At 34.9% G+C, this 13,812-nt stretch overlaps 1 protein-coding gene across 3 annotated transcripts in view; it reads right to left on the bottom strand.

The window, feature by feature from the left end:
- The window catches only part of CSMD3 (CUB and Sushi multiple domains 3), a gene marked incomplete at both ends in the record, with an annotated part of 1,109,686 nt that overhangs the window by 143,325 nt on the left and 952,549 nt on the right, over positions 1-13,812 (bottom strand). For all 3 annotated transcript variants that reach the window (XM_082600704.1, XM_082600705.1, XM_082600706.1), the window contains 2 exons: positions 1,709-1,813; positions 4,175-4,271. In XM_082600704.1, coding sequence (XP_082456830.1) covers positions 1,709-1,813; positions 4,175-4,271 — 202 coding nt within the window. The remainder of the gene's footprint in view (positions 1-1,708; positions 1,814-4,174; positions 4,272-13,812) is intronic.

The raw sequence follows: 13,812 nt of genomic DNA, 5'->3' as shown, positions 1-13,812 counted from the left end.
CACAGAAAACAAAAGGTGATCATGTGAAGTAATGGAAGTATTAACTATCCCTACTGTGGTAATCATTTTGAAATAGATACATGTATCAAATCAACACATCATATGTTTTATTTATTTGTTTGTTTGTTTGTTTATTTAATTGAAGTATAGTTGATTTACAGTGTTGTATAACATTGGGGTGCATGCATCTTTTTGAATTTTAGTTTTCTTTGGATATATGAGGAGTGGGACTGCTGGATCATATGGCAACACTATTTTTAGTTTTTTGAGGAGCCTCCATACTGTTTTCCATAGTGGCTGCACCAATTTACATTCTGAACAACTCATATTGTATATTTTAAACTTACACAATGTTATATGTTAGTTAAATCTCAGCAAGCTGGAAAACTAAAACATTTGCATCATGTTCATAAAAGAGGCTGGTTTATAGTTTTACACTGAGACAAGTATTGGAACCTATGGTATACGCCACAAAAAGTAGATGGAATAATTTAAATGGCACTGTGATTACCTGGTTTTTAAAGATTTGGTAATATTTCTGTGTGAAGCCTTTTGGACCAGGTATGTTTTTTTTTGTATTTTAATAATTATTGTCTATATTGGTCCTATGATAATTGGTCTATTTAGAATATCTGTCTTTACTAGTGTCAATTTTGGTAAATTTCACAATGCATTTTTGTTTATTTCTTCTTATGGTTCATGCTGATTTACTTTAAGAATTGTTGTTGTTATGTCATTTGGTGCAAAAATACTCAAAACTGGAGTTTTTGTTATGATTTGTACTCTCCATGATAACTATAAAATGCTCTTGTTTATCAAAAAAAAAAAAGGTAAGTGTTGGTGAGAATACGAAGAAATTAGAACCGTTATACAATGTTGGTTGGAAGGTAAAATGGTATAGATACTGTGGAAAACACTATAGAGGTTCCTCAAAAAAATTAAAAGTAGATCTACCTTATGATCTAGCAATCCCATTTCTGGGTATATTTCCAAAAGAAATCAGAATGTCAAAGAGATATCTGCACTCCCATGTTCACTGCAGCATTATTCACAATAGCTAAGATATGGAAACAACCTAAATGTCCATCAAGGGAGGAATGGATAAAGAAAATACATTATATACATACAGTGGAATATTATTCAGTCTTAAAAAGGAGAAAAAATTCTGTTGTATGTGACAACATTGGTGCACTTGGTGGACATTATGCTCAATGAAATAAGCCAGACACAGAAGGACAAATGCTACATGATATCACTTATATGAAGGATCTAGAATAGTCAAACTCATAGAAATATAAAGTAGAATGTTGGTTTCCAGAGGTTGAGAGGAGGGAGAAATGCGGAGTTGCTGTTCAATGCGTATAAAGTTTCAGTTATGCAAGATGGATAAGCTCTAGAAATCTGCTGTACAACACTGCGCCTATAGTTAACACTACTGTACTGTGCACTTAAAACTTTTGTTAAGAGGGTAAAATCTTATCTTAAGTGTACTGACACTTAAAAAAAAAGAAAATGTAAATTCTGATGAAAATAATCAGAACTTTATACATATAATTTTGTAGTTGAAGAAACACTTCAAAATCTTAAGAAAGTAAGCCCAAATGTTCTCTTTTGCAAAGTCCATTAACTTTCTATATTCAGAAAAGTAACATTTAAAATTAATATAAATTTGTTCTTAATTTTCCTGAATAGCACATGATATATTTACCTGTGTATTCAAGGTGAAATCCTGCAGCAGAAACACTGATGTCTGATTGAAAATTTAGATATAGATTATTAGATGTGCTATTCAAAAGATGGGGAATTGTTGTTCCTGAAACGATAATTGAAAAAGTAGTTCAGTGATCACATAATAAGTATTATTAATAAAACTAAGTTAACTATTAATTAGCCAATTAGTTATCACTGAAATTATATATTAGTAAAGTGTTTTACAAAATTTTTAAATAAAAATATTTCTCACATATTTGTCTTTCATATTACTGTTCTTGACTATCTCCAAGGAGACAGACCTTCGAGAGCACATTAGATTGCTCCCTAAAAATAGGTACGAGCAAAAAAAGAAGGCTGGTGAAAATCAAAGCAGTAAATTTTACTAGTCACCTAAAATAAATATTTTGAATTTCATGTGGATTTCAATAGTTCATGTACAAGCTAATAATAAACTTAGTTTTAAAGTCTGCATGCGATTTTTATGGTATAATAACAAAATTTTGTATGGGCTTAAAGATATATTCATTTATTGGCCTTTATTATGATATTTAAATATATACATTTATGTTCTATACCAGGTCAAGTACCTTGATGTTTCTTACACCTTGACAGCAAAGCTGGTAGTTAGCATTCAAAACGATGCCAATTATGAACTAGTGTCAGCCTTGTCTTTTAGCAAATGCTATATAATCGTGTTCTGAACTTCGACAGGAAATCAACTTTAATTATTCAATTACTGAGTTGAAAATATAACATATCTGCTTGAACCAATTACTTCTTGACTATTTGACATTGAGTAATAGTTCAAGATCCTTAATTTTACAATTCAAGCAGTTTCAAAAGACAACCATAAAAATAACTGTCAACGGTCTCAAGATAAAGTTCAACAAATATCTGATAGTGTTGCAAACAATTTTTTTTGTAATTTTCTAGTTACTTCACACTTTACATAACTCTATGAACCTTAATCACTGAGCCTTCTATAGGAGAAACCGGGACAAACTCATTAAAGAACACACGATTGCTTTTATTTTTCCCCCTGAACTTGCTCTGTCTATAGCGTCCTAACTGAATCACTGAAGACAGAGGTAAACAGAAACTCAAAGGTCACTCAGACTGCCTTTGGTCTCTGAGGATCTTAGTGATTAATAGCTCTGACTCTGGAGTCACACCAGCTGGGTCCCAGTCTCATTCTAACATTAGCTGTACGACCTCGGGCAACTTAATTTCTCTTAGTGTCAATCACCTACCAGGACTGCTAAAAAGATCAAATGAGGAAATGTACGACAAGCTTCATGCAGAGCTAGCACTTGGTAATCAACAGCTGTTATTATTTATCACTTTCATCATCTTCATTATTGTATTTATTATTCAGAAAGTATTACACCTCGTCTATTATAGACAAATGAATACTCAAAAATTTATACAATTTTTCCAAGAAAAATTTCTCTCTCAATCTATATCTAAAATTTTTTTTTTTTTTTTTTTTTTTTTTTCCGTACGCGGGCCTCTCACTGCTGTGGCCTCTCCCGTTGCGGAGCACAGGCTCTGGACGCGCAGGCCCAGTGGCCATGGCCCACAGGCCCAGCCGCTCCACGGCATGCGGGATCCTCCCAGACCGGGGCACGAACCCATGTCCCCCGCACCGGCAGGCGGACTCCAAACCACTGCGCCACCAGGGAAGCCCTAAAATATTTTTAATCTATTAAAAACTTAATACCATTCAAAATTCAGTATATCTGAAATATGTAAGTTTATAGTTTAGCTATGTTTATATTTCTAGAGTTAAACACTATAATCAAAATTAAAGTAAAAGGTACAGTTAAAATTAAAACTTCATTTTATCCTAAATATTCTATAAGAAGCTGTTAGATAAATGCATAAACTACCTTTAAAAACCATAACAAATTTTAAAACTTTCTGGTCTTGGTACATATGTATATAGTATGAATTTTATATAATTTAATTCATTTCATAGAATTAATTTTGTATTTTCTTTATTCTCACTCAACAGTACCTTGTAGCATTTACCATGTTGTTACATAGTTTCTATAATTGTTTTAATGGCTGCATAATATTCTATTAAGTGAATATACCATAATTACCAAGCACTGTCTAATTTTTCACTATTACTACTCATCCTTTTTTTTAAGGGAGAGGGGCATACATACTATTCCTGAACCATAGCTCAGCTAAAAATAATACTAGTAACACAAAAACATCAATAAATAATTACACAAATATAGTAACACTACAGTAAGGTCTTAAACATCAATTTCAATTTCATTACCTTTAAAGACTTTGAAGCTTCTAACCTTGTAATTTAGTTCATTGCATATAGTTTGTAAAAAGCAAAATTAAAACCACCAAGTCAGAGTTCTAGGGAGCTCTTCAAAGAGAGAGAGAGATCTTACATTCCTAATTATAATGTATTTTAATTAAGCTCAGCTCTCTCATTTACCTGAATAACTTCCAAGTCTTGGAGCATTGTTGTCTCCCCCATCATAAAAGTCCAGAGAATCCCAATTATGTTCTGTAGCAAAGCTGACAACTTGCACCTATGAAATAATAATTACTGGTAAGAACACATACTTTTAATGAGATACATATACTATAGTCTACTTATCTCCTCTGCAAGAGAGAACTTAAAGCCTGGACCATATCATTGTGGCCCTTCATGGAAGGACTTTAACAGAACTGATCTTTGCCTTTATGACACTGGCCTACATGCACTAACTTTTATAATAAAAGCCTCTGAGGCATCTAGGAGTGTTCACTACGGGTATAACATTGAAAATGTCTGTCACCACCTCAGCTTTGGATTAATCTAATGTCTTAGTGCCTGGAATCTGAATCAAGGCATGTTCCAAAACAGCTGTTTAACTTTTTTGTTTTGGAATGTTTGATTCTTGTCAGTGACTGAGTTTTCTCATTTGCTTTACCTATTAGGGAATAACCAGATTTGTGGTCCACATTGAGGACCACATAAGCATATAAGACTCTATAATATATACATTTTTTGAACTAGGTTTATCCTGGATACATTTTATTATGTTTTACTTTGCATAACCTTTGCTAAATTTCCTGTCTTTATTTTATTTTTAAAAATTAACATAATAATCCACTATGCACATATTTAATAAATTTCAATATGGATAACCAAAAATAATACTTTATAACTGATTTGGGTACATCTTTTAAAGATTATTTTTATAAATAGCTATATTTTTATAAATGGCATCGTAATAACTAAATCACTGTGAAGGTCCATTAAGTTGATAAGGAAAATGCTGGAGTATAATTCTCTCATGTCTATTAAAGTTTATTTAAAGAAAGAGGCATGTGTTCCTTTGTTGCACTTCACTTGGCACAGCTTGAGCTTTTGCAAGAACCCAGAAAACCCTCACAACTGTGGATGTTATCTATTTTTCTTTATTATATATTTTATAGTTTAGGAGGAGGTAAAGGAATAGCCTTACTAAATTTATTTTTATTTAGCTAAAGTCTATTATAGATGTAAGCATCACACTCATTCACTAAATACTTCTAACAATTGCATTCATTAAAAATTTCTTATCCACAAAATAGGCCTTCATCATTCTTCCATTCAAATGAATGCTGGAGCCTCTTTTCCAGGGATGAGTGCCACATGGCAACAGATACCCTGCCTGTGTGACAGGCATTAGGCCCAATGGCAATGTTCCAGGACAGAAAGATGATTGGAATTAAAGCTGTATGATTGTAATATAACCCCCGACTCCTTAAACAATGGTCAATTCTCTCTTCATATCTGAATTTTCCTTTCCTTCAATTCAGGAAAATAAAAAGACATATTTGGCTTTAAAAAAAAAAGAAAGAAAAAAGAAAGAGAAAATAAAAGTAAGGATTCTTGCAAGAGTTGACAATTGAGATAAGCAAAATGTATTGAGCAGTTTTCCACTGAAAGAAACTGAGTTAGTAAAAATGTAGAGGAGACAAGCCATGAGGGAGATTTAGTGATCCATCAGTAATCTAACTTAGCCACAGTGGAGGGTATTCACACAAGAGAAAATAGGCATGCAAAGTTAGAAAAAGTATAGAAAAGTTAGAAAGAGTAAAGGTTCTGGATAAATACAAGAAATATTAGCATTAGAATGCCAGGGTATACAACTTCCTGGCTCCATCCACTCACTGGCATGTAACCTGAAAAGAATTGTTAATCTCTCTGTGCCATAGATTTCTTACATAAATCACTGTAATAAAGGCATATAATTCATAGGTTTGCTGTAAAAATTAAATGATTTTACCTTAGAATAGTACCTAGTGTGTACTGAGGATTTAATGCATCTTAGCTAAAAAAGGGAATGAGAGAGAAGGGCTATAAAGACTGAATACCAGCATAATAATTGTGCAATTGAGGAATATTTCATTGAAGGTTTTAGAAGGTGGATTGAAGGAGCATAATCAGGACTGTGTTTTAAGTAGGTACTACTGAATTGAGTGAAGAAAATAAAAGTGAAAAGACAACTTTAATGTTTATTGCAGTAGTCCACATGAGAAGCAATGAAAGACTAAATAAAGTAGGTTAGTAGGCAGGAATGGTAGAAAGGGGGACCCAGAAGTCACATTACATGTGTTGTTATAGGGGAAATTACTGGATTTTGTGTGATATGAATAGGAGATGGAAATGACAGGAAAGATTTTAAAATAATTTTTTCCCTGAGTTACTGAGATCAGAGGGATGGCACAAACAAAAATGTAGACATCCTCAGGAAAACCTATTACCTTGGAGACAGGAAGAAAATCTGTTTAATCTGGACATATATATATGAATATGGCTCACAAAGATATCAGATCCTGATCTCTTGAGCCTGTAAATATTGCCTTGTACGGAAAAGGGTCTTTCAGATCTGAATAAACTAAATATCTTGAGATAGGGAGACTATCCTAGATGATTTAAATGAGCTTTACATGCAGTCACACGTGTTCTTATCAGATTTCAAAAAAGATTTGACACAGACAGAAGAGAATGCAGTGTGATCACAGAAGCAGAAATTGGAGTGATGTGGTCAGAAGCCAAGGAATGCTGGCAGCTACCAGAAGCTGGAAGAGGCCAGGAGAGGAATCTTCCCTAGAGCTTGAGCAGAGGGGAGAGTGAATGGTGGTGGGAGAGCAGCCCTGTCAGCACCTCAGTCTCAGGGCAGTAAAACTGATTTGGGACTTTTGGCCTCCAGTACCATGAGAGAATACATTTCTGTTACTTTAAGCTGTTGAGTTTAGGATTTGTTACAGAAGTCACAGAAAACTAATGCAGTTTGCCACTAGGATTCTGGGAAAATTGTGAATGTAGTTTGGCATATTAAACACACAGAGGGTATAGGAGACTCAAGTAAATGGCTGAGGACCCACTATGACAGAAAGCCAAATGAGAGTCCAGTAAAAGACTTTAAGTCTTTTACTTAAAGGAGCAGCTACAGATTCAGTGTTCAGAACTTTAAATTAGATGGAGTTGCCCATTATGACAACAGGATAGCTTTATGAGGTAATGAATTTCAAATAACTAAAACCTGGTATCCCTCATAGAAACATGCAAATCACATTTTACTTTGGATGATTATACTGACTCATTATCATCTCATTCTACAAATTGATACAATTAAGTAAACAACATTTTTTTAAACTGATTCATCACATAACAATTGCTCTTTGCTTGGTAACTCTGTTACTGTTAAATGTAGCTCCTTTGGAATTCTCCCTCCAATGTACCTTGCTAAAATAAACAGGGAAACAAATGAATACACTCCTCTCCACACACTTTTCATGTAACAGTAATACAACAAGTTCATTTATTTGTTGAGGTTATTTCCTCAAAATTCTCAATCACCTATCTTATTTGTAACTTTTTCAGCATTCCAAATGTTTTTTCTGTTCTTTCCACCAGTGGTTATCCCATTTCATTTCATATATGATTTATTGAATATTCATATAATTCTTTATTCACACACATGTTTAGCCCAACAGAATAAAATAAGTTAAACACTGCTTTAAATCTGGTGTACTAGCCAGCTCGTTTGTAGGCGAAGTTAGTGAAATTTTAAATATGTCATATACTGTGTGTGTGTGTGTGTGTGTGTGTGTGTGTTATAATTTTCTATGATTTAGTGACATGTCTAAAATTAGCAAACATGTAAGACATTAATTAGAAAAAAGCTCTTGGTAGTTATATAGAGTATTTAAAAAAGTCCAATATGCTTCACACTCTGTAAGTTTGATAAATGCTCTGCTAAACTCAAATTTTGTTTTCTAATGTACAATCATTAAATACATTGCTTCCTCAGTGAAAGATTTTTTTTAACATCTTTATTAGAGTATAATTGCTTTACAATGGTGTGTTAGTTTCTGCTTTATAACAAAGTGAATCAGCTATGCATATACATATACCTCCATATCTCCTCCCTCTTGCATCTCCCTCCCTCCCTCCCTATCCCACCCCTCTAGGTGGTCACAAAGCACTGAGCTGATCACCCTGTGCTAGGTGGCTGCTTCCCACTAGCTATCTATTTTATATTTGGTAGTATATATAAGTCCATTCCACTCTCTCTCAGTGAAAGATTTTATAGTGTCATTGATACAAGTGTCTGGTTTTGAACAGTGTTTGGCTAAGGCAGTGATATATCACATAACATTATCTGCAGATGTCGTATTGGTCCATCATGCTATGTTAACTCCTTAAAGTGGCTTAAAACTCCACACCTTTTGCAGGTATTCATTGGTTCATTCTAAAATATTTACTGAGCACAGACTACAAGGCACTGTGTTAGCTGCCAGAACAGACTTGGTTACTGCCCTCATGAGCTTATAGGTAATTAAGTAAAAGCAGTAACATGTGACAGGTGTTACAATAAGGAAATTATAGGGATCTATGAGAACACATAGCAAGAGGACTTAATGTGGTTTCAAGTTCATGGAAGTTCTTCCACAGGAACTGTTTTTACCTTGAGACTGAAATAATGAATAAGAATAAGCCAAATAAAGGGAGATGATGGAGAGTGTTGCCAGCAGAGGGAAGAACATTCACAAAGGCCAAGAGGCAAGAGAGAGAGAGCCAGTTTGCTATAAAGAACTAAAACAGAGGCAAGAAATGAGGATAAAGCACAAAGGTGAAATCAGCTGTGTTGAGGAGTTAAGGATAGCAAGGACAACTGATGTACTGTAAAGTAGGAAAGTTACAGCATTAGATTTTTATTTTTAGAAAATCACTCTCTTTGCCCTATGAGGAATAGATTGGAGGAGAATACGAACCCAGGACAGGGATGATGGCCACTTAAACTTGAGTGGTAAAAGTGTGGATAGAGAAAATAGACTTACTTGAGAGGTTTGTGAAAGACAGACCTGACACAGTTCTTCGTGCAGTGGGAGACAGAAAAAAAATCACCAAGGTTGTTGGCTTGTGCAACTGAATGGTTAAGGGATTCATTCTGAGACAGACCACAATGTGTAAGATTCACAACTTTGAGAAGAAAGTCATGAAGACAGCTTTGAACAGGTTGAATTAGAGATGTTAGAAGTTTAGCTCAAAATGTTCAGTGGGCAGTTGGATTAATGGCATGCAGCTTAGGTGAAAGGTGTGGATTAGATATTTAGGTTTAGAAATCATCATTTATTCAAACTACTAGAGCTAATCAATGAATTTGGTAAAGTTGCAGGATACAAAATTAATGCACAGAAATCTCTTGCATTCCCATATAATAATGATGAAAAATCTGAAAGAGAAATTAAGGAAACACTCCCATTTACCACTGAAACAAAAACAATAAAACACCTAGGAATAAACCTACCAAGGGAGATGAAAGACCTGTATGCAGAAAACTATAAGACACTGATGAAAGAAATTAAACATGATACAAACAGCTGAAGAGATATACCATGTTCTTAGATTGGAAGAATCAATATTGTGAAAAGGACTATACTACCCAAAGCAATCTACAGATTCAATGTAATTCCTATCAGACTATTAATGGCATTTTTTTACAGAACTAGAATAAAAAATCTTAAAATTTGTATGAAGATACAAAAGACCCCCAACAGCCAAAGCAGTCTTGAGGGATAAAAATGGAGCTGGAGGAATCAGACTCCCTGACTTCAGACTATACTACAAAGCAACAGTAATCAAGACAGTACGGTACTGGCACAAAAACAGAAATATAGATCAATGGAACAGGATAGAAAGCCCAGAGATAAACCGACACACCTATGGTCAATTAATCTATGACAAAGGAGGCAAGGATATACAATGGAGAAAAGACAGTCTCTTCAATAAGTGGTGCTAGGAAGACTGGACAGTTACATGTAAAAGAATGAAATAAGAACATTCCCTAACATCATACACAAAGATAAACTCAAAATGGATTAGAGACCTAAATGTAAGACTGGACACTATAAAACTCTTAGAAGAAAACATAGGAAGAACACTCTTTGATATAAATCACAGCAAGATCTTTATTGATCCACCTCCTAGAGTAATGGAAATAAAAACAAAAATAAACAAATGGGACCTAATGAAACTTAAAAGCTTTTGCAAAGCAAAGGAAAGTACAAACAAGATGAAAAGACAACCCTCAGAATGGGAGAAAATATTTGCAAACGAACCAACAGACAAGGATTAATCTCCAAAATATATAAACAGCTCATGTAGCTCAATATTAAAAAACAAACAACCCAATCAAAAAATGGGCAGAAGACCTAAATAGACATTTCTCCAAAGAAGACATACAGATGGCCAAGAAGCACATGAAAAGCCACTCAATATCACTAATTATTAGAGAAATGCAAATGAAAAATACAATGAGGTATCACCTCACACCAGTTAGAATGGGCATCATCAGAACATCTACAAACAACAAATGCTGGAGAGGGTATGGAGAAAAGGGAACCCTCTTGCATTGTTGATGGGAATGTAAATTGATACAGTCACTATTGAGAACAGTATAGAGGTTCCTTAAAAAACTAAAAATAGAATTACCATATGACCCAGGAATCCCATTACTGGGCATATACCCCAAGAAAACCATAATTCAAAAAGACACATGCACCCCAATGTTCATTGCAGCACTATTTACAATGGCCAGGTCATGGAACCAACCTAAATGCCCATCAACAGATGAATGGATAAAGAAGATGTGGTACATATATACAATGGAATATTACTCAGCCATAAAAAAGAATGAAATTGGGTCATTTGTAGAGACGTGGGTGGATCTAGAGACTGTCATACAGAGTGAAGTAAGTCAGAAAGAGAAAAACAAATATCGTATATTAATGCACATATGTGGAACCTAGAAAAATGGTACAGATAAACTGGTTTGCAGGGCAGAAATAGACACAGATGTAGAGAACAAATGTATGGACACCCAGGGGGGAAAGTGGTCGGGGGTGGTGGTGGTGGTGTGATGAACTGGGACATTGGGATTGACTTGTATACACTGATGTGGATAAAATTGATGACTAATAAGAAACTGCTGAATAAAAATAATAAATAAAATAAAATTCAAAAAGTCAAAAAATAAATAATTAAAAAAGAAATCATTTATTCAATCCTTCATTTAAGAAAGATGTTTTCTGTTTATCTACTGTGATTCAGGTCCTGGACATCATCAGCACATAATGGTATTTGAAGCTGTGAAAGTAGACAAGGTGGCAGAGAGAATGGTATAATGTGAGACTGACAAAGCCCACAGAATCTCACAAACACCATATGTGATGAAGTGAAGAAGAGGAGATCATGTTCCTAGATGTAGAAGCAGAAGCCATACATGTAGAAAAGAAAACAAAACAAAATCCAAGAGAGTATTGGGTAGAATGGAGGGAAAAGGTGTTTTAAGAGTGAGGGGAGAGGGCTTCCCTGGTGGCACAATGGTTCAGAGTACGACTGCTGAAGCAGGGGACACGGGTTCATGCCCCGGTCTGAGAAGATCCCACATGCCGTGGAACGGTTGGGTCCATGAGCCATGGCCACTGAGCCTGTGCATCTGGAGCCTGTGCTCCACAACGGGAGAGGCCACAACAGTGACAGGTCCGCGTACCGCAAAAAAAAAAAAAAAAAAAAAAAAAGAGTGAGGGGAGAATGGGTAAGATAGAATGCTGCTAACGAAATAGGAAGGATGAGCAATTCAATGGATTTAATGGCATGGGTCCTCAGTGATCACTATAAGAATGACTCAAATAGAGCATTGGATGCTGAAGCCACATCGCAGGGAGTCAGAAATAGAGGATGAGAACTAGAGGGGAAATGCCAAGGGCATTATTATTTTAAGATGAGATAGAAATGGTCAAGCTGACGTCACTATATAAATGCTCTAGGATAATCTTCATAAGTGTATAGGCATATGATATAGTAAATGTTCTAGGAAAGTTTTAAAGGTATCACCTCATTTCAGATTGTCTGGACAATCCTAAAATCTTTATTAATTCTACCAATAATAGGATAGGGTTGATTGGTTATCTTCGGATTTTACAAGTTGACCATAAAATAATAGTACAACTAGCCAAATATAAGCAGTTTTTTTATTGTTAATATTTTTAAAACACTGAAAAAGTACATTTCAAGCTTTTTCATTGATTTATTGGCCTATTTTATACCTGACGCCTCAAGTATTTTTTTTTGAATTTTCTGAAAAGTTATAAAGATAAATTCAAAAAGTTTATTATTTTTACTGAAAATTGTACTTCTATCTAATTTCAGGTTTAATGAATGATGCCTTGACTACTTTTTCCATGACTGATATATATCTCAAGTTTCTAAAGCAAAACCCTATGACTCAATTGGAGAAACAGTCAAGTTATTTTTATAAAATATAGACTATGTAATACTTTGTGAAGCATAATTGTGTTCCATGGGGTAAATACTGACTCAGCAGTAAAATGCTATCAACTTAACCAGAAATAATTTCCTTCTCAAACAGAGTAGCTGGTCAAATTGCTCCCCCCACAAAATGGTCACAATTGAAGTAATATGGTAGATACTGTTGACTGTCTATAGAATAGCATTCATCTTCTTTGCTGACAGAGAATGGTTTTGTTCAATTAAATGAGAGCTGTGTACACCAGAGAAGGCTAAGCCCCTTGCCTGATCCAGGTACCTAATCTTAATTTTTTTTAAGACAAATCATAGTAAATCTTTTGTTATTGCCCAGTGTATGGCTTAAAAATGGGTACCATTGTAATTTTGGTCCATAGGACAGGAGGGAAAGTCTGCTGGAAGGTTTCTTGAAAAGTTCTCTTAACTGTTACAAAAGTACATAAAATAGAGAGATTCCATTTTGTCTATTGGCCATTGATGCGGAAGCCTGTTTGCCTAGAGCTTTTGTAGCCATCTCAAAACCATGAGAAAGGAAGTCCAAGAACTAAGCCAACATGCTAAGAATAGCAGAACAGAGAGATGGACAAAAAACCTGGGTCAGGAATTACACAACAGAACCTCTGAAATAAACAATGCTTAAAGCATCCTACTCAAAGTTTCCATGTTATGTGGAGCAACACATTTTTCTTACTGCTTATGCTATCTTGAATTGGCTTTCTGTTACTTGCAGGTGAAAAAATTAATGGTAAGTATCTTTCTTTTCTTTTGCTTTTTTTTTTATTAGTTTCTGCTTTATAACAAAGTGAATCAGTCATACATATACATCTGTTCCCACATCCCTTCCCTCATGCATCTCCCTCCCTCCCACCCTCCCCATCCCACCCCTCCAGGCGGTCACAAAGCACCCAGCTGATCTCCCTGTGCTATGCGGCTGCTTCCCACTAGCTATCTACCTTACGTTTGGTAGTGTATATATGTCCATGCCTCTCTTTCGCTTTGTTACAGCTTACCCTTCCCCCTCCCCATATCCTCAAGTCCATTTTCAAGTAGGTCTGTGTCTTTATTCCCGTTTTACCCCTAGGTTCTTCAAGACATTTTTTTTTTAATTCCATATATATGTGTTAGCATACGGTATTTGTTTTTCTCTTTCTGACTTACTTCACTCTGTATGACAGACTCTAGGTCTATCCACCTCATTACAAATAGCTCAGTTTCATTTATTTTTATGGCTGAGTAATATTCCATTGTATATATGTGCCACA

The sequence above is a fragment of the Mesoplodon mirus genome, assembly GCF_964341445.2.
Source record: "Mesoplodon mirus genome assembly, chromosome: 16".
NCBI classification, from domain to species: Eukaryota; Metazoa; Chordata; class Mammalia; order Artiodactyla; family Ziphiidae; genus Mesoplodon; species Mesoplodon mirus.
This window is presented reverse-complemented; position numbering and strand designations above follow the sequence as displayed.